This window comes from Lycium barbarum, chromosome 4 (assembly GCF_019175385.1).
Source record: "Lycium barbarum isolate Lr01 chromosome 4, ASM1917538v2, whole genome shotgun sequence".
In the NCBI taxonomy this organism is placed as follows: domain Eukaryota; kingdom Viridiplantae; phylum Streptophyta; class Magnoliopsida; order Solanales; family Solanaceae; genus Lycium; species Lycium barbarum.
Genome location: NC_083340.1, coordinates 128542399 through 128562436, shown reverse-complemented (window position 1 = coordinate 128562436; position 20038 = coordinate 128542399). Strand labels below are relative to the sequence as shown.

At 37.3% G+C, this 20038-nt stretch overlaps 1 protein-coding gene across 1 annotated transcript; it reads right to left on the bottom strand.

Annotated features, from left to right (window-relative positions):
- Positions 1-1949: 1949 nt before the first annotated feature.
- LOC132637769 (uncharacterized) lies at positions 1950-2276 on the bottom strand. Its single transcript, XM_060354807.1, has one exon. The coding sequence runs from the start codon at positions 2274-2276 to the stop codon at positions 1950-1952; it is 327 nt and encodes a 108-aa protein (XP_060210790.1).
- Between the last annotated feature and the right edge of the window lie 17762 nt (positions 2277-20038).

The window sequence follows — 20038 nt, the reverse complement described above, 5'->3', positions numbered from 1 at the left end:
TACAAATCCCCAAAATTTTATAAAACCTAGATGCATATGCAAATGTGATCTTCACTAAAACTCCAAAAAAGTCTACCCCAAATCTCTTCCAGTACATTACCTACAATAGAAAACAACTATAGCTAAGCATAAAGCTTAGTGGCATATAAACTTTGGGCTTGGAGCCATTAAATTCTCCAATTCCCTTAGCAATCATAGGAGCTCAATGAGATAAAAATAAATCAAGTAAACAAGTATATCAAAAGTATCAAACATCAAACCTTTAAGGGTTTCAAAATATCGATCTCAATACTCAAAGGCTCATGTGTCAAGAAAGCCTATAATTTGATTCAAGAGAGTTTGTCAAATAACTAATTTCTCCCAATATGTACGTCATGCCATCACACCAAGCACAATCAATATCAAGATGGACCGAAGCCCCAAATCAAGAAGGGTCGTCACCCAATAATCAAGAGAATGAAGAGCCATGTTGAAAGTGGCTTCCTACTCATACTCGAAAATGGACAAAAATCCATCATCAAGACGAAATGTAAATCCAAAGTCAAGATGGAAAAGATACGAATTAAGAGGCATGCTGATATCGGTGACAAAGTCACCGTAACAAGAAGGACAAAGTCCCAACAAGAATGCAACATGATCAAACAATTCATACAAGTGGGAGATTTAGCGAATATTTTGCAATACTTGAGATAATAGCCATGCAATGATATAAGATGAAGAGGAAGGAAACCACACATCAAGATACTTTAAAAATTCCAGAGAGCAAAGATATTCCAAGTTCAAGTTTGTAAACAAACCTTGGCGTTTTACCGCACAACAAGTTCTACCACAACTCGAGGAGTTCAAATCGTCTACGCCATAGACCAACTAAAGTCCACTTCGTCAAACAATTCCTCTTAGCTTGTACAAGACTATATATACCTTAAATACACAATCAAATATATATTTAAGTTCAATGGTTTCAGCATGTCGAAACTAAACATGAAATCAGTAAAAATCACCCTAAAATATCAAAATAGGAATTCCGGACAGTACTACTGTCTTGTATTGTGGCTCAGTTTCAAAGTGGTAAACGACAAAAATAGACTTTGTGGCCTAAATGAAAGTTGTAGATATACGTCTTGGAGTTTCAAAGAAATTTAAATCACTCCTATAGAAATTTTGTGAAAAAATATATGCTCAAAATACTAATAGTAGTGCATGTAGGGTTTACAAAATAGAAATCTAGGCAGCACCTGCCCTGTACTTCATCGCCCTTTTTTCAGTAAATAAAAGCAAAACTGGATTTTGGAGCCTAAACAAAGTTCTAGGGCTATGAAATAGCTTTCTAGAACAACTTGTATCACTTAAAACTAAATTTTATACAAGGAATTATGCTGAAAACTCTAACAGCTGTCCAGTTCAAAAACGGGTTCTAAACTTACCTTAATCGTGTGGAGTTATTTGTGGCTCAACCAAAACAAGTCTTTATTATTGATTTAGAGGATGAATATTATAAGAGGAGAGAAGCTTTAGGGGTTTTTTTTGGTGGAGGAAACGAAATATGAAGAGGAGGTGGAGAGGATATTAGCCAACAAGGTATATATGTTACTGTTGGATAACTACGAACTTTTTTGTTTTTGTTTGGATAACTACAAAAAGGGGCTTCCCTAAATACATAAAGATCTAATCCATTTAATAATTTACTAAGATAATAATAGGAGTATCTTACATAACTACACCATAACACTTCAAACAAGTTCCAAATATCGTCAAGTTCATGTTCAGGAAGTGCGAAGTAAAATACACCCCTACTATCAAGATATGGTCAATCGAAAATTCAAGTATTAGTTTTAAAAAATTCGGGGTGTTACAACTCTCCCCCCCTTAAGAAATTTCATCCCGAAATTTACCTTATACTAGCCTCAAAACAAATGTGGATATTGAATTCGGATATCCTCCTCTCGCTCCTAGGTAGCTTTTTTGCCAGAATGATACCTCCAAAGGACTTTTACTAATGGAATTTTCTTGTTTCTAAGCTCTTTTATCTCACGTGCTAGGATTCGAATAGGTTCCTCTTCATATGTCATGTCAGGATTGACCTCAATGGATTCAACAGGAAGAATATAAGATGGATCTGAGCGATATCTTCTAAGCATAGAAACATGGAAGACATTGTGGATCTTATCTAACTCCGATGGAAGAGCTAGTATATATGCAACTGGACCAACTCTCTCAAGTACTTCATATGGTCCAATAAATCGAGGACTAAGTTTTCCTTTTTGGCCAAATCTCATAACCTTCTTCTATGGAGAAACCTTTAAAAATACCTTATCTCCCACTTGATGTTCAATTTCACGCCTCTTAAGACTAGCATAAGACTTTTGTTTATCCGAGACAATTTTTAGACGATCCTTGATGATTTTTACCTTATCATCAGTTTGTTGCACAATCTCAGGACTAACCAATTTTCTTTCACCAACTTCACTCCAACAAAGAGGTGTTCTACACTTTATCCCATATATTGCTTCATAGGGAGGCATGCCAATACTTGATTGGTAGCTATCATTGTAAGCGAATTCTATCAAGGCTAGGTGTCTGTCCCAACTACCTTCAAATTCCATAATGCAAGCTCGAAGCATATCTTCCAAGATTTTAATTACCCTCTCGGATTGGCCGTCTATCTGAGGATGGAAAGAACTACTAAAGTTCAACCTAGTGCCCAAAGCTTCTTGCAAGCTAGTCTAGAATCTGGATGTAAATCTCGGGTCTCGGTCAAATACAATGGAAACAGGAACTTCGTGCAGCCTCACAATATTATTAACGTACAATTCTGCTATTCGTTCAGGTGGGTAGTCTACTATGATGGCCAAGAAATGAGCACTCTTGGTTAGCCTATCAACTATAACCCAAATTGCATCATGATTTCTTTGAGTGCATGGAAGCCCAGAAACAAAGTCCATAGTTATTATTTCCCATTTCCACTCAGGTGTCGATAAGGGTTGTAACAAACCAGTTGGGACTTGATGCTCGACCTTTATTTGTTGACAAACTAAGCATTTAGAAATAAATTCCGTAATGTCCTTCTTCATACAATTCCACCAGTAGTGTTCTTTGATGATTTGGTACATTTTAGTACCTCCAGGATGCACTGCATGTGGTGAAGTATGTGCTTCATTCAAAATTTCTTTCCTCAAGTTGTCATCTTTAGGAACACATAACCTATTTCGATAAAATAGAACACCATCCTCACTTAATTTAAAATCAAGCTTTCCTCCAGTTTGAACTTCTTTGATTAGTTTCACAAGCTTCTCATCTAACTTATGTGCTTCTCTCACCTTCTCAAGTAGAACTAGCTTGACTTGCAAACTAGCAACAATAGAGCCATCAGATTTAATGTAAGACAAGCATTCATGGCCCTTAATTCAAGAAACAAAGGTAAAGGGCTTAGAGATAAACTAGCAAAGGCTTTGCGACTTAGAGCATATGTCACCACATTGGCTTTACCCGGATGATAATCAATCATGCAGTCATAATCTTTAATGAGTTCAAGCCATCTACGTTGTCTCAAATTCAACTCTTTCTGAGTAGCCAAGTACTTCAAACTCTTATGATCAGTAAATTTGTGACACTTTTCTCTATAAAAGTAATGCCTCTAAATTTTCAAACCAAACACTATGGCAGCAAGCTCAAGGTCATGAGTAGGATAATTCAACTCATGTGGTTTCAATTTTTGAGAGGAATACGTAACCACTTTCCCTTCTTGCATCAGGACACAACCCAAACAATGATGAGAAGCATCACTATATATCACATACTCTTTCCCTTCAGTTGGTAGAGTAAGTATAAGAGCTTATGTCAATAAGGATTTGAGCTTTTCAAAGCTCTCTTGGCATTTGTCATCCCATACGAACTTGACATCCTTCCTCAATAGTTTATTCAAAGGAGAGGCTATAATAGAGAAGCCTTTGACAAACCTTCTATAGTATCCCGCTAAGCCCAAGAAACTTCTTACTTCAGTTGGACTTTTAGGCGGTTTCCCTTCAACAATAGCTTGAATCTTACCAGGATCCACCTTCACACCTTCAGCTGACACAATAAGTCCCAGAAAAACCACTTCACTAAGCCAAAATTCACATTTGGAAGGCTTAGCATAAAGCTTTTTCTCTTCCAAAATTTGTAAAACAATCCGGAGATGCTTTTCATGATCTTCACTATTCTTGGAATAGATTAAAATATCATCTATAAAGACCACCACAAATTGGTGAAGATAAGGCTTGAACACGCGATTCATCAGATCCATGAATGTCGCAGGAGCATTCGTCAACCCGAATGGCATCACCAAAAATTCATAATGACCATATCGAGTCCTAAAGGTAGTTTTAGGGACATCTTGTTCACTTATCCGCAATTGGTAATACCCAGACCTCAAGTCAATTTTTGAGAACAACCTAGCACCCTTTAGCTGGTCAAATAAATCATCAGTCCTAGGCAGTAGGTATCTATTCTTAATTGTTACCTTGTTCAATTGCCGGTAATCCATACAAAGCCTAAGAGTGACATATTTCTTTTTCACAAATAAAACAGGAGCTCCCCAAGGAGAAACACTTGGGCGAATAAAACCTTTCTCAAGAAGTTCTTGCAATTGAATTTTTCTCTCCCACAATTCTGCTAGAGCCATTCGGTAAGGAGTTATAGAAATAGGAGTAGTACCAAGAATAACCTCTATAGGAAATTCAACTTCCCTTTCTGGGGGCAATCCAGGAAGATTTTCAAGGAAAACATCAGGAAATTCACATACAATCGGTATATCCTTAAGGCTTGGACTTTCCAGGTGTGTATGAAATATATGAGCAAGATATGCTTCACAACCCTGACTAACCATCCTTCTTGTCACAACCGCGGAGATAATATTAGATGTCAATGATCTTTCACCTTGAACAATGATGTGTGAAAATGAAGGAGCTCTAAAGGCCACACGCTTTGACCTACAATCCACTACTACATGGTATCTATGAAGCCAATCCATACCGACGATGACATCATAGTCTTGGAAAGGCATTTCAATCAAATCAGCAGGGAAGACTAGATTTTGAATCACCAAGGGACAACCTCGATAGATTTGATTACAAATAACCTGTTGACCCAAAGGACTGTGGACAAGCGCACCACAATCAAGTCTCACAGATTTCACATTTTTAGGAAAAACCAATGATGAGCAAACATAGGAATGTGTAGAACCAGGATCAAATAATGTAACAATACATAAGCCAAATAAGTGAAATTTACCAACAACCATATCCGCCCCATCTTGTTCATCCCTCTATCTCATAGCATAAGCTCGTGATGTAGCTCTTGGCCCACTAGCTCGATTGGCTCCACCTGCACTTGTTGCTTGTGTGTTTCTAGATCTTGCACCTCTATTCCCTTGAGAAGGAGTGGTAATAGGTTTCTGAACTGAGCCTTCCGTATGCGGAGAAGAAGTAGGGTTAGGATTAGGACAATCCTTCACTTTATGATCTAAGCTCCCACAATTAAAACAAGCACCAGAAGCTCTCCTACAAGTACCAGAGTGATTCTTTCCACATTATGCACAAGTGGGTATACGAGTCTTGCCTTGGCCATAGCTTGGAGTGCTAGCAGTAGAGAAATTTGATCTATTTTGCTTATGCCGGGCAGACTTGTGAACACTACCAGCTTTGGAATTGTCAAACCTTCCCCTTTTAGATGGACCTCCTAAATCTGCATCAACTTTTCTAAAATGGTTTTCATTTCTACTAGCTTGTTCCTTGTCGTTCCTTTCCCAAGTAAGAGCAGCTGAAACTAATTTACAAAAGTTCTCATGTCGTAGGACCGCCACAGATTTTCTGATGGAATTATTCAAACCGTCTTCGAATCACCCTGCACTTATCTTTTTCGTTATTAATAATACCACCAGCATAACGAGAAAGCTTGAGAAACATCTGTTGATATTCAGCAATAGACATACCCCCTTGTTCTAAATTCAGAAACTTCATTTTCTTTGCATCATGATAAGCAAGTGGGACATACTTCATATGAAATTCTTTCACAAAGTCATTCCAAGTTAGAATAGGAGGTTTTTCCTTGGCATTCGGTACACTTACCAACCAGTCATAAGCATCTTTTTTGTAATAGTGAGACAACATACTTAAATTTGGCAGCGTTTGAACACTCTAATTGCTCAAATACTCTTTCCATGCGCTCCAACCACTGCTCGACATCCGTAGGATCAACAGTGCCTTCAAACTTAACTCCACCCATTTTTCTCATTTTCTCAGAGTTCATTTCATTAGGGTCGGGCATTCTTCTAGCCATGTGACGAAAGAGATCAGCCATTTGTTGAAAAGCAGGATCAACATCAGGAGTACTATGACTCCTATGAGAATGTGACCAACTCTAGCACCCTGATTATTTCCCACTTCAGATTCACTAGTATGAGGAAGATTAGAATAAGAAAAATGTTCTCCAACCCTTTCTTGTAAGCGAGGTTGGGCATTAGAGTTATTTAAACCCTCACGAGAGACTTTCATAGGTCTATTAGAGGAAGAAGAGGCCATGACTTAATTCCTACATAAGGGAAGATCACATTGCATTAGGGACATGTACATGATGCATATGCACAATACACGCAACCAAAGCATGTTAAAAATAAACAAGCATACCAACAAGTCACAATAAAAGTCTTAGAATCACAAACCTAGGCTCTGATACCAAAACTTGTAGCATCCCCATTGGGAGGATACCACTTACGAAACGAAAGCTAATATCACACTTACAACGTTTAGAAGAAATTTATGCCAAAATATATTCACAAAAAATTTAATAGCCGAATAGGCCCATACGAAAAAGGGTTGAAAGTGCGACATTTTTTTTCCCATCATACACTCCGAAAAAATTTCATAGATGAAATACAATATCAGAGTATCAATTTAAAATGGTAACGCCCGCCTCAAATAGTCAACACATTTCAAAACGAAGTCAACACATTTAAGAAACTTCGTTTTGAAATTATATTTTCCAATCAACACCACTGCAGGTTCATAATATACACGAAACTCAAACTTGCGATTATCACAGAAAACTAGTATCTTCCTTTGTACATAATTAAAAGGCAAAATGTAAACCCAGTACATGCCATGACTTGGGTTGAAAGCACACCCTACAATAGCAAAACAAGTTACCAAGTTCAAGTTACAAGCATATGGTCTTGTGTCCAACAAGCCTCCAAAATTGCATACATAAGTGTGACATATGGATCATGTACAAATCCCCAAAATTTTACAAAACCTAGATGCATATGCAAATGTGATCTTCACTAAAGCTCCCAAAAAGTCTACCCCAAATGGCCATCTTCAAATCTCTTTCCGTACATTATCTACGATAGAAAACAACTATCACTAAGCATAAAGCTTAGTGGCGTATAGACTTGGGCGTATATCAAAAGTATCAAACATCAAACCTTGAAGAGTTTCAAAATATCGATCTCAATACTCAAAGGCTCAAGTGTCAAGAAAGCCTATAATTTGATTCAAGAGAGTTTGTCAAATAACTAATTTCGCCCAATATGTACGTCATGCCATCACACCAAGCACAATCAATATCAAGATGGATCGAAGCCCCAAATCAAGAAGGGTCGTCACCCAATAATCAAGAGAATGAAGAGCCATGTTGCAAGTGGCTTCCACCCATACTCGAAAATGGACAAAAATCCATCATCAAGACGAAATGTAAATCCAAAGTCAAGATGGGCAAGATCCGAATCAAGAGGCATGCCGATATCAGTGACAAAGTCACTGCAACAAGAAGGACAAAGTCCCAACAAGAATGAAACATGATCAAGCAATTCGTACAAGTGGGCGATTAGCGAATATTTTACAATACTTGAGATAATAACCATACAATGATATAAGAGGAAGAGGAAGGAAACCACACATCAAGATAATTCAAAAATTCTAGAAAATAAAGATATTCCAAGTTTAATTTTATACCCAAACCTTGGCGTTTTACCACACAACAAGTTCTACCACAACTCGAGGAGTTCAAATCGTCTACGCTATAGACCAACTAAAGTCCACTTCGTCAAACAATTCTTCTTAGCTTGTACAAGAGTATATATCTTAAATACACAATCAAATATCTATTTAAGTTCAATGGTTTTAGCACGTCGAAACTAAATATGAAATCAATGAAAATCACCCTAAACTATCAAAACAGGAATTCTGGACAGTACTACTGTCTTGTATTGTGGCTCAGTTTCAAAGGGGTAAACGACAAAACTAGACTTTCTGGCCTAAATAAAAGTTGTAGATATATGTCTTGGGGTTTCAAGGAAATTTAAATAACTCATATAGCAATTTTTTTACTAAAAGATATGCTCAAAATACTAACAGTAGTGCATGTAGGATTTACAAAACAGAAATCTGGGCAGCACCTGACCTATACTTCATCACCCCTTTTCCAGTAAATAAAAGAAAAATTGGGTTTTCGAGACTAAACGAAAGTTTTAGGGCTATGAAATAGCTTTCTAGAACATCTTGTATCACTTAAAACTAAATTTTATACAAGGAATTATGCTGAAAAAACTAACAGTTGTCCAGTTCAAAAACGGGTTCTGAACTTACCTTAATTGTGTAGAGTTGTTTGTGGCTCAACCAAAACAAGTCTTGATGATTGGTTTAGAGGATGAATATTATGAGAGGAGAGAAGGTTTGGGGTTTTATTTTGGTGGAGGAAACGAAATATGAAGAGGAGGTGGAGAGGATATTAGCCAACAAGGTATATTTGTTACTTTTGGATAACTACAATCTTTTTTTTGTTTGGATAACTACAAAAAGGGGCTGCCCTAAATACATAAATAGCTAATCTATTTAGTAATTTACTAATATAATAATAGGAGTATCTTACATAACTATACCATAACACTTCAAACAAGTTCCAAATATTGTCAAGTTCATGTTCAGGAAGTGCGAAGTAAAATATACCCTTACTAGCAAGATATGGTCAATCAAAAATTCAAGAGTTAGTTTTAAAAAAATTGGGGTGTTACAATGGCCCTCTTGGCAGTTTGTATGAATGGCCCTCTTGGCTGTTTGTATGGATGGCCCTCTTGGCAAAAAATAAATGAATGGCCCTCTTGGCATGCAGATGACAAATATGGCCCTTGTGGCTAGATAGTCTTTCTGTCGTCCGTTGTATTGGTTATTGACCCTTGTGGCCGGATGTGCCCTTTTGTACTTGTCTTGACCCTTTTGGTCGTATATATCTCTGTGCTCATCAATCGTGACCCTTTTGGTCTAATATATATTTATTGTTCAGTCTTTGTGTGACCCTCTCGGTCGGATTCGTCTTTACGCTTATTTGCTCTGTGACCTTTGCGGCCAGATGTGTCTTTATTACCTATTTTTGTCGTGACCTTTTGGTCCTTCCCTGCTGGGTTGAGCTTTGCTTTTCACTTTTGTTATGAGTAAAATGGTTAGCGGCATGCTTGCTGCCCTGTAAAAAGAAAAACCTGCATCCACAGAAAAATTGTGAGTTTCCTAAGAAGTCGATTAGCGTCATTGTCTTCCCGTCCGGTGTCTCCTCTTGATGCTCCTTCGAACCCTCTTGGGCTTGGAGTTTCGACAGATGTTTCTGGGGATGTAATTATGCTATTTTTTAAAATTCAGAGTAAAACTTTATAAAATGCATGTCATTTTTTCCTTGAAGTAAATGTTTGTTTCGTTTTTTATGTGTCATGACATGTGCTTTCCTCGAACGAGGTATTCCGATTCTTTCTAGAGGTATGATTGCTGACTTTTGTGCCGATAGAATGTTTGAGATCTTTCTCAAAAGTTCTGCCCTAGTTTCAGGATTTGCTCTGAGTGACCCTTGTTTTGTCTTGCTATGTAGGACCCAGTGTATTTCTTTACTTTTTCTCTTTCCCTATTGACTATTTCTGATAGGAATATTTTAGGTTTCCTTAAAAATTATGCCCCAGTGTAGGGTTGATGCTGTCTGATTCTTGTGCTGACCCTTACAAGCTTGATCTTATTGAATTTTTCCGCCTTAATATCTCTGTGGTTTCCTAAGGTTTTTCTTGGTTTTTATTTTATGAAGACCGAGCTCGAGAGCGCCTAGTATCCTATCGCATGAGGAATTCAGGTCGAACGTAGTTTGGAATAAATTAATTGAGTTTTGGTTTTACTAATAATGCGATCGGGTCCAATATGAACTGCCTGCGTATCCTACTGTGGGAAGTCCGGTCATTGCGTAGTTCATTACAGCCAAGTTCTGGAAATCCTTTCAAGAAGATCTAGGTACCCAAGTGAAGCTTAGCACGAAATTTCATCCACAGACCGGTGGACAAGTCGAGCGTACTATTCAGACCTTGGAAGATATGCTACAAGCATATGTGTTAGATTTCAGTGGTAGTTGGGATGATCACCTACCCCTTATTGAGTTTGCATACAACAATAGCTACCATTCCAGTATCCAAATGGCTCCGTATGAAGCTTTATATGGAAGGAAGTGCAGATCCCCAATTTGATGGTTTGAAATAGGAGAAGTACAGCTGATAAGCCCTGAATTGATTCAGCAAGCGATAGAAAAAGTCAAGGTGATCCGAGATCGATTGTTGACAGCCCAAAGTCGCCAAAAATCGTATGCGGACAACCGCCGGCGAGACTTGGAATTTCATGTTGATGACTGGGTATTTTTGAAGGTGTCACCAATGAAAGGGGTGATGAGATTTGGCAAGAAAGGGAAATTAAGTCCTCAATACATTGAACCCTATAAAATTATACGCAAGGTAGGTCATGTAGCCTACGAATTGGACTTGCCTTCAGAGCTTGAATCAGTCCATCCAGTCTTCCATGTCTCAATGCTCCACAAGTGTGTTAGAGATCCTACGAGGATTGTTCCAATAGATGATGTTCAAGTGACAGAAAAGCTAGCATACGAAGAAGTGCCCATTGCCATATTAAACAGGCAAGTACGAAGACTTCAAAATAAGGAAGTAGCTTCAGTCAAAGTCCTGTGGCGAAATAACAACCAAGAAGAAATGACTTGGGAGGCGGAAGAGAAAATGAAATCCACATATCCGCACTTATTCCAACCCCTAGGAGAGATTCAAGATGAAACACTAAGATTATGAGGTATGTATGCTTTCTTTTTATGCTTTTGGTCGTGTGTGGCCAATTTATAGTGCTATTGTGTTGTGGCCCTGTGAGACAATATTATTATGGGTTGTTGTGACAGGATGGTAGTGCCATATTACAGGGGAAACTCTGGCGAAGTTCCAAAAGGGGGGAAGAATGTTACACCTTGGAAAATTCCCCGTTAACGTACAGTGAATAGGCTAGCAAAGAGCACGATGTATACGATGTTTTGGATAAGTAAGAAATACCATTTGATGATTTTAAATAAGATTTCAGAGACATTTGAGATAGTAGATGAAAGTTGTTAAGGAAAGCAAGATATATGTTGCGTACCGGACAGAATTTATGAATATCGAATTAATGATGGCTTAGTAATGTTGAGAAGAGTATAATATCCTTTAGATTGTTAACGAGGTGTTAAACAAGTATCAAGAAGGATTCATAAGGAATTGAGGTCAAACGAAGTGACGAGAACCAAAATCAGAGAAGAGGTAAATTATACGACCGATTATACGGTTCGTATAACCTGTCATATAATGGTCACAGAATGAAGTTGTTGAGGGGGTGATTTCACGGTCACTTATACGGGCCGTGTAAATTTATACGGACCGTATAATGTACCATCAAATTGACACAAAATGGGATGGTTACTGGGGCAGTTTCACGGTCACTTATACGGACCGTATAAATTTATATGGACCGTATAAGTGTCCATATAATGATGTCGGGACAGCTTTTTCATTTATAAAAGAATATCCCAAGTTCATTTAATTCATTTTATTTTATCTCTCCACGACTCAATAGCTCTCTAGAACTTTCCAAACTCCTCATATACAAGAATCCAAGTGAAATTAATGATCAACTTCATCAAATCAAGGGAAACAAGTGCAAGAAACTCACTAGGGTTCACCTAAGGCAAGAAATTTCATGGGAAGTGGAACTAGGGTTTTGCTCAAGTGAAGTATTTCCACCTAAAGTTCAATCCCACACCATCTAAGGTAAGTTTTATGGTATTTCTATGTTATTTGAGGTATTGGAAAGTTGAAACACTTGGATTGTAGAAGAATATATGACATGGGTCATGAATGTGTGAATAGTGTCATTATTGAGTAGTAGTTTGGGGTGAGTTATGAATATTGACATGTTGTGATAATAAGTACGCTATAAATGACATTTATAACATGGCATAAGTATTATATATGAGAAAATGCAATAATGAACTATGACCATGATTATGGAGAAATTTGAGTGAAACTACGAAATGTGGGTAATGTAGATGAATGATGATTGTTGCTTGTGATATTATGAATGTTGTTATCGATGTTTGGGAGTTGATATGGAAAATGGGGAAAGTCGTATAAATAAAGGAAATTCTGCCCAATTTTCCCTTGAAATAGTAAGCACATTTAAGTAATCGATTAGCTAATGTTAATGTGAATTCTCTTGAAGGTAAAAAACGTGGGCAATGAAGGAGAACAAGCACGCGATAGATTAGTTAAACGGAAAAGGTATGTGAGGATATTCCTTTCTTTCTATGGCATGAATCCTATGACATTATTTTTCCTTCCTCTCCATGAATCTCATACATTTCGGAAAATTAAGAGTCTATGGTCATGAATAGCCATATGAGATGAGAGATATATAATGAGCCCAATAATGATGATGATGAGTTTGAGTATAAAGGTTCTAGAGTTCATGATATGATGTTCCTACAAGTTAATGACGTTGTTCATTGTATACACTCACCTTATATACTATTTCCTTCAAGGTGAGGCAGGATGCTTATAAATGTTCCATAATGGAATCGGGGGTTCACGACCTTATATCACCTCGATAAAGTATATCTATCTTGAGTTTCTACGCATGCATTATGATGAGTACATGTTGATGATATTACACCGCGTCTATATGGCCGGACAGACACTGCTAAGGCGAGCAGCGTATACACCATGTCTAGATGGCATGGGCAGACAGCACTAGTAGGCGGCATGAGATGGTACCGCGGACGCGGGAGGCCTAGACGCAGGCTAATGATTATCACATCGTACCTATATGGATGGGTAGCTTATATATTTATGCTTACATGATATGATGATGATTATGAAGTAAGCCAGCATGCATTATTTCTTTTATAAGTGACAGTCAGATACAGTTGCTCCTTACTTGATGCTTCCTTTATCTCATTGACGTATTATTATCACTTATGCCTCTCATACTCAGTACAATGTTCGTACTGATGTCCGTTTTCTTTGGATGTTGTGTTCATGTCCACATGTAGACAGGGAGACGGTGTAGACCCATAGAAGCCACCGGCAGATTTACAGGAGCACTCAATTATTCCGGAGGTGCTATTTGGTTTATTATTTTGTGTATATATATGTATATGTATTTTGGGCACGACGGGGTCCTGTCCCGTCCCTATGTCTAGCACTCTAGTAGAGGCTCGTAGATACGCAAGTGTGGGTTATATGGCCTCACGATATTACTACTGTATATATATATATATATATATATATATATATATATATATATATATATATATTCATTTTGATGGCCGAAAGGCTAATATATATAAAGTATTTATGTTCTCAAATGCAAAATGATTTTTCTTAGGATTTGAGTATGATGAGTAATAGAATGAGTGGTGCTCGTTGGTTAGCCCCGGGTACCCGTCATGGCCCCTAGTCGGGTCGTGACACTTTGCTTGTACAGCTATCCGTGGCAGACTGCCACCATCCTCTTTTCCTCTATCATGGTCAGTTGTTCATAACGATTTCTAACCCATTCTGCATCTTTTAACTCTGCTTCTTAGATGATCCTGAGTGAAGGGATTTCCACTTCTGCGGGTATGACCGCTTCTGTACCGTAGACAAGAAGGTATGGGGTTTCTCTAATGGAAGTTTGACTTGTCGTTCTATACCTCCAACAGAGCATAAGGCAACTGCTCATGCCAATTCTTGTAGTTGTCGACCATTTTTCTCAGGATTCTTTTGATGTTCTTTTCGGAAGCCTCTACGGCTCCATTCATTTGTGGCCGGTAGGCAGTAGAGTTTATGTGGGTGACCTTGAATTATTCACAGATGTCCTTCATTAAGTGGCTGTTTAGATTGGCACCATTGTCTGTGATGATGGATTCCGGCACACTAAAATGACATATTAGATTGTTTTTGACGAAGTCGGCCACAACTTTCTTGGTCACTGATTTGTGGGAAGTTGCCTCCACCTATTTAGTGAACTAATCTATGGTGACTAAGATGAAGCGATGTCTGTTAGAGGCCGGAGGCTCGATGGGTCCTATGACATCCATTCCCCATGCCACAAAAGGCCAGGGCGAGCTCATTGCATGTAATTCTGTGGGGGGATCTTTGATCAGATCCCCGTGTATCTGACACTGATGGCAATTTTGTACGAATTTACAGGAGTCGTGCTCCATGGTCATCCAGTAGTATCCTGTCCTTAAGATTTTCTTAACAAGGATGAATCCATTCATGCGGGGTCTGTATGCCCTTGTGTGCACCTCTTTTAGCAGTTTTGTAGCCTCCTCGGCGTCCACATACCTGAGCAACCCAAGGTTAGGGATCCTTTTGTACAACACTTCTTTGTTCAAGAAGAGCTCATTAGCCAACCTCCTAATGGTCTTCTTTTGATTTGCTGAACTCTCTAGGGGAGACTCTTCTTTCTCCAGGTAGGCCTTGATGTCGGCATACCATAGTCGGCCATTTGGCTCGGCCTCAACATGGGCACAGTGAGCCTGTTCTTCTAGCAGTGTGATTTCTAACAAATCAATGTGAGTACTCTCAGGGTGTTGGATCATAGATGCTATCGTAGCCAATACGTTTGCAAACTCATTTTGAGCCCTTGAAGTATGCTTGAAGTCAATACTCTTGAATCTCCCACATAATCTTTGTACCAGGTTCACATATGGGAGTATCTTATCATTTTTGGTTGCCCAATTTCCTTTCACTTGGTTTATGAGTAAATCGGAGTCCCCGATTACCAATAACTCATGTATGTTCATGTCCATCACCGTCCTGAGGCCGAGGATACATGCTTCGTATTCCATCATGTTGTTGGTACATCTAAAGTTGAGCTTTGCGGCCATCGGATAGTGTTTTCCTGTTACTGATGTTAACATCGCCCGATGCCTGATCCTTTGTAATTGACTGCTCCATCGAAGAATAGTCTCCAGCCCGAGTATGGTTCTACCACCTTTTCTTCCATAGCAATCACTTCCTCGTCTGGGAAAAAAGTCCGCAATGTTTCAAGTTCGTCATCGACGGGACTTTCTGCCAGCAGGTCATCCAGGACTCTTCTTTTGATTGCCTTTTGCGCTACGTACACGATGTCGAATTCGCTCAGTAGCATCTGCCATTTAGCCAATTTTCCTATGGGCACCGATTGCCAGAAAATTTATCTCAGTGGATCCATTCAGGTAGGGTGGGTGGTGAACACCGATAGGTAGTGTCTCAGTTTTTGGGCAATCTAGGTCAAAGCACAACAAGTTTTCTCTTTCTCAACATGATATTCAAACTGGTTATACCATCTTTTTTCTCAAATGAACCACAAACTAAACACACAACAAAATGAGACAGCTTTTAACAATATGAACCATCCTTGGCAAATATTAGAAACGAAGCAGCTTAAACAATACAATACCCTTAGACTAGGCAAAATTCTAAGTAAAGGAAACAAGATGAATTAGGAGTTACCTTTTATATGTGCAGCTAAGGAAAATGGACTTTGGAGCCTTATGCTTCCAATCTCGACACTCAGCCATGCAAAATAGAGAATAAGCAAGAAAATAACTTTAGAACTGAGAAAAAACTCCAACTCTTTAAGTCAAAGTATTAAAATTTTACTTAGAAGCTTTTAAAAATCGAATTTTTTAGCTTCTTGAACCTTTCAAACTTTTCTTCTCCCTTTTTTTTCGATCCTTTCTCCTTTTTTTTTTCTCGGCCAAAATTTATCCAAAGACTAACATCACCGATGTGGTACAAACCTCATTTCCAGAACCAAACATTCAACATATGGAATTAACGACCCAGATCCAAAGGCATGGCAACGTATATGGCCAGATCTGACCAATCTTGGGTCGATCTGAGCCAATATTTAAGGACCAATAGGAAATCGTGAAAACAATAACACAATATAACCTTAAAGAAACAAAAAATTGTAAGTTTGACTAGAAATCTGAAAAAATAAGCAAAAAGAGGGGTCTATTACCGTCTTTGGAATGAATTTTGAATGAAATCGCGTTATTAATAGTTTCACCCTTTTAATCACACAAAAACAGTCAAAAGTCTGAGCAGGGAGAAAGGGAGGGAAATAGAGGGAGAAACAAAGGGGGCAGCGCCTTTAGGGTTTTAGGGAAAAGGGGAAAGGGAGGGAAATAGAGGGGTAGGCCGCATTTGTTTGACGGAAAATGAAATGAGGGAGTATTACTCGCTTCATTAAGCCTTTATTTGGGCCTGGTCTGGTCCATCAAGTGGACTGGGTTTGGTCCGATTTTTAAATAAAAAGATATGGCCCCTTTTATTGTATACGTATATGTGTATACCTAGTATATGCATGTATGTGTATACATAGTATATGCATGTATGTGTATACCTAGTATATGCATATATAGAGAAAATAAATAATTTGACAATTAAGACGATTATTAGTAACAATATTTTAATTATAGACGAAATTAGGACATGATTATTTTATTAAAGTATTTTAAAAAATGGCCAATTGTGTAAATGGGCCTAAAATTGTGAATATGGCCTTAATTAATTCTAATCCAACTGATTATTTCAATTATGGCCACAGTTAGCCTAATTAGCAAATTTTGAAATTAAAATTGCATTAATGACCTTAATAAATTTGAACCAATGAAATCTGGTTATTTCAAATAAAGTGATTAAGAGGCTGATTTTGCAAAAATGACCCTAATTTCTTTAAATCATGAATTGATTAATTTAATTGTGGCCATAACAAAAATAATTAAACAATTAAAAAATTAAAATATCAATTTGCAGCAATGATCACCTAATTGATTAATTAACCTAATTAAAACATTTATGGACAATTATGCATAATTTTGGCAGTTTACACAATTATGCAAAATTAAAGATTAAAGGGTCAAATGATTAATTATTTAAATTACTCAAACATCATGGGTTAAATAAAGTATTTGCTAATTTTGATTTTTGACAATTTAAACAATTAAAATGATTATTATTATTATTATTACCAAAAATACCCTTTTTTCTTCTTGATTAAGTCTAACAAGTATCTCATAAATGTCATAAAAGGTACAATTATTTTCTAAATAATTTGTGTTGTCATGAAAAAACCTTTTACCAATTTGAAGGAGTAAAACATTGATCTGAAAAAATATTTTAAAATCATTTAAACTCTTCAGGGTGCACAACTCATTTTATTTATTACCCAAGGACTCTGATTGATTAAAATAAATTACGGAAGGTAAAAAATTAGGTGTCAACAAGTATTGCTTAAGAAGTGGTGAAGAATTGTGTTTTGATTTCGTAAATAAATACCTAATAATAAAAAATAAAAAAAGGGTTTTAGCAATAATTGTGGGGAAACTAGAATGCAAAGGAATGAGCAATGTGTTGTAATGAAGAGGAAGGCAGACAAAGAGTTAAATGAAAAGTGTGTGTAGTGTTCAAGGAGGGGGTAGTCACTTGTATCCCAAATACTTATCCTATCCATCCCTAAGCCTGCATTACAAGCTTGAAAAGTCCTTATGTGATTTCCAACCAAACATTCTTGAGTTAGTGATGAATGAAAATAAGGGCAAGCATATGGTATGATATTTGCTAGCACTTGAATTTCTTCCTTGTGTGAGTGATTTCGTGTTATGTCTTGTGTGTTATTGTTGTGAATATAGTGATTTTGGGGACTTTTTTCTTGTGAGGGCATATGAACTACGATAGTTTGGTGATGTTGAAACGAATCCCAAGTTTAGTCCAGTGAGCATATCTAGTAAGTTAGTGGTTTTGAGTCACTTATTGAGGCTTAAGTGTTGTTGCTTGATTGTTTTGAAACTCTATTGTGTTCTTAAAACCATATTTGGAAATGAGGGAGTTATTCGATTAAAGATTCGCATGCTTGAAGCCTAATTATTGGTACCAACCAATAGTCATATGAATTCCATGTTGTTAGTCTGAGTCATAAGTTTTGTGTTGTTTGCTTAAGGTTAAGCAAAAGGTTAAGTTGAGGGTGTTGATAAGTCGTGGATTTTCAGGCTTTCTACATCCACTACTTATGCTTTTTAGGAGTCATTTCAAGTATTTTTCTCTATTTCTATTATGTTTTTGTGTGTTTTAAGGTTTTAGAGTTCGAGAGCATAAAGGGAACAAATTGGCAGAAAAAAGAGAAAAATTATGAAAATGCGACCAAGATGCGGCACTGCATATCCGAAATGCGGTCGCAAAGTGTTTGCACAAATCAACAGAGAGTTTACCAACATGTAGCAAGATGCGAGGCAAGATGCGGCACCGCAAACTCCAGATGCTGTCGCATGCTCCAGCTCCGAGCAACCAGTGAATCAGGCGAAGTGCACTAAAATGCGGAGTACATGCGACACTGCAAACTTCAGATGCGGTCGCACACTCCTGATGCGACCGCATACGTGGCGCCGCATGTTGTCGTCATTTAGGGAAATTTGTACTTTTTGTTTTCTCTCTATAAATACTTGTGTCTAGTTTTTTGGGAACATTATTGAATATTCTGCACTTTTACTTTTCGTTGCCCATTAGCATTAAAGGCAAACCTTGTTGGGTAGTGAAGAATCTTACACTCTTCTTGTCATCTTCTACATTAAACCATTGTAAGCTTTATGAATATCTCATTAGCTAAGGTTGTCTGACCAAATGTGTTAGTTATGTGATTGGATTTTTGCATTCAAACTCCATTTGTATGTTAACGATGTTTTTCTATTTACTCTTCGAGCTTTAATGACATTTAATAGTGAATAACATTATTTGTGTCTAGTCACTTTTCCTTTGCTTGAGAAAAAAAGTAAAAGTTAGGAAAAGATTAGATAGCAAGGATTTGGGACTTTAAACCCCATCTAATAGCTTGAGCTAGAGATAGGAAGGCTAACTTGAAATAAAATGGGTGTTCACATTTTCGACATTCTAAGGCTTGAGAAAGCTTAGTAATGATATTTATCGTTTTGGTCGAGAAACTTTTGATAAATCTACGTAGCCCATATTTAAATACATCTAGACATATAAAGAAGTTAGATTGATACCCATTTGCATTACTTTCCTTTGGGACCGCAACCTTAGTGCTTTTACATAATTGTTAATCCAAGCATAATCTTTCTCTATCAAGTAGTGTGACAAACATTAAAACCAAACATTATTATTATACCCCCATCCCTAGAAATATAGACTAATAGTCGAGCATTACACTTAGTAAGTATATTTCTTCATTGTATTCTCTGTGGGATTCGATTCCAACCTTGTTGGGTTCTATATTTGACAACAACCGCTTACTCCTATTTTTACAGGTGTAATTTGGACGTATCAAAAAGGAAAAGAAATAAAAAGGCAAAACAGTGATTCGGTATATCCCGCAATGACAGCGGAAAAAATTAACCAATTTTTTTCAACTCGTTTCATATAGGAGTTAGAAGTATTATTTTTTCTGCAAATACATTGTCTCTCTCACTCTCTCCTGTCTTTCATGTCAATCCAACCATATAAATCACTGAATTTTCTCCTTATGATCATAATGATCATTCATTTTGCCTTATCGAATTATGAATTATAAATATTGAAGCAAACTCTTCTTCAGAGTCTTCTTCCTCTTCCACTTCCTTATTTTCCTTATAATTAGCCACACATAGAAGTGACGCCACAACCAGCTTTGTTGTTGTTAGATGCTTG

Excerpts from the sequence above, each read along its gene's own strand:
- LOC132637769 (XM_060354807.1), bottom strand. The coding sequence starts at position 2,276 with ATGAGATTTGGCCAAAAAGGAAAACTTAGTCCTCGATTTATTGGACCA.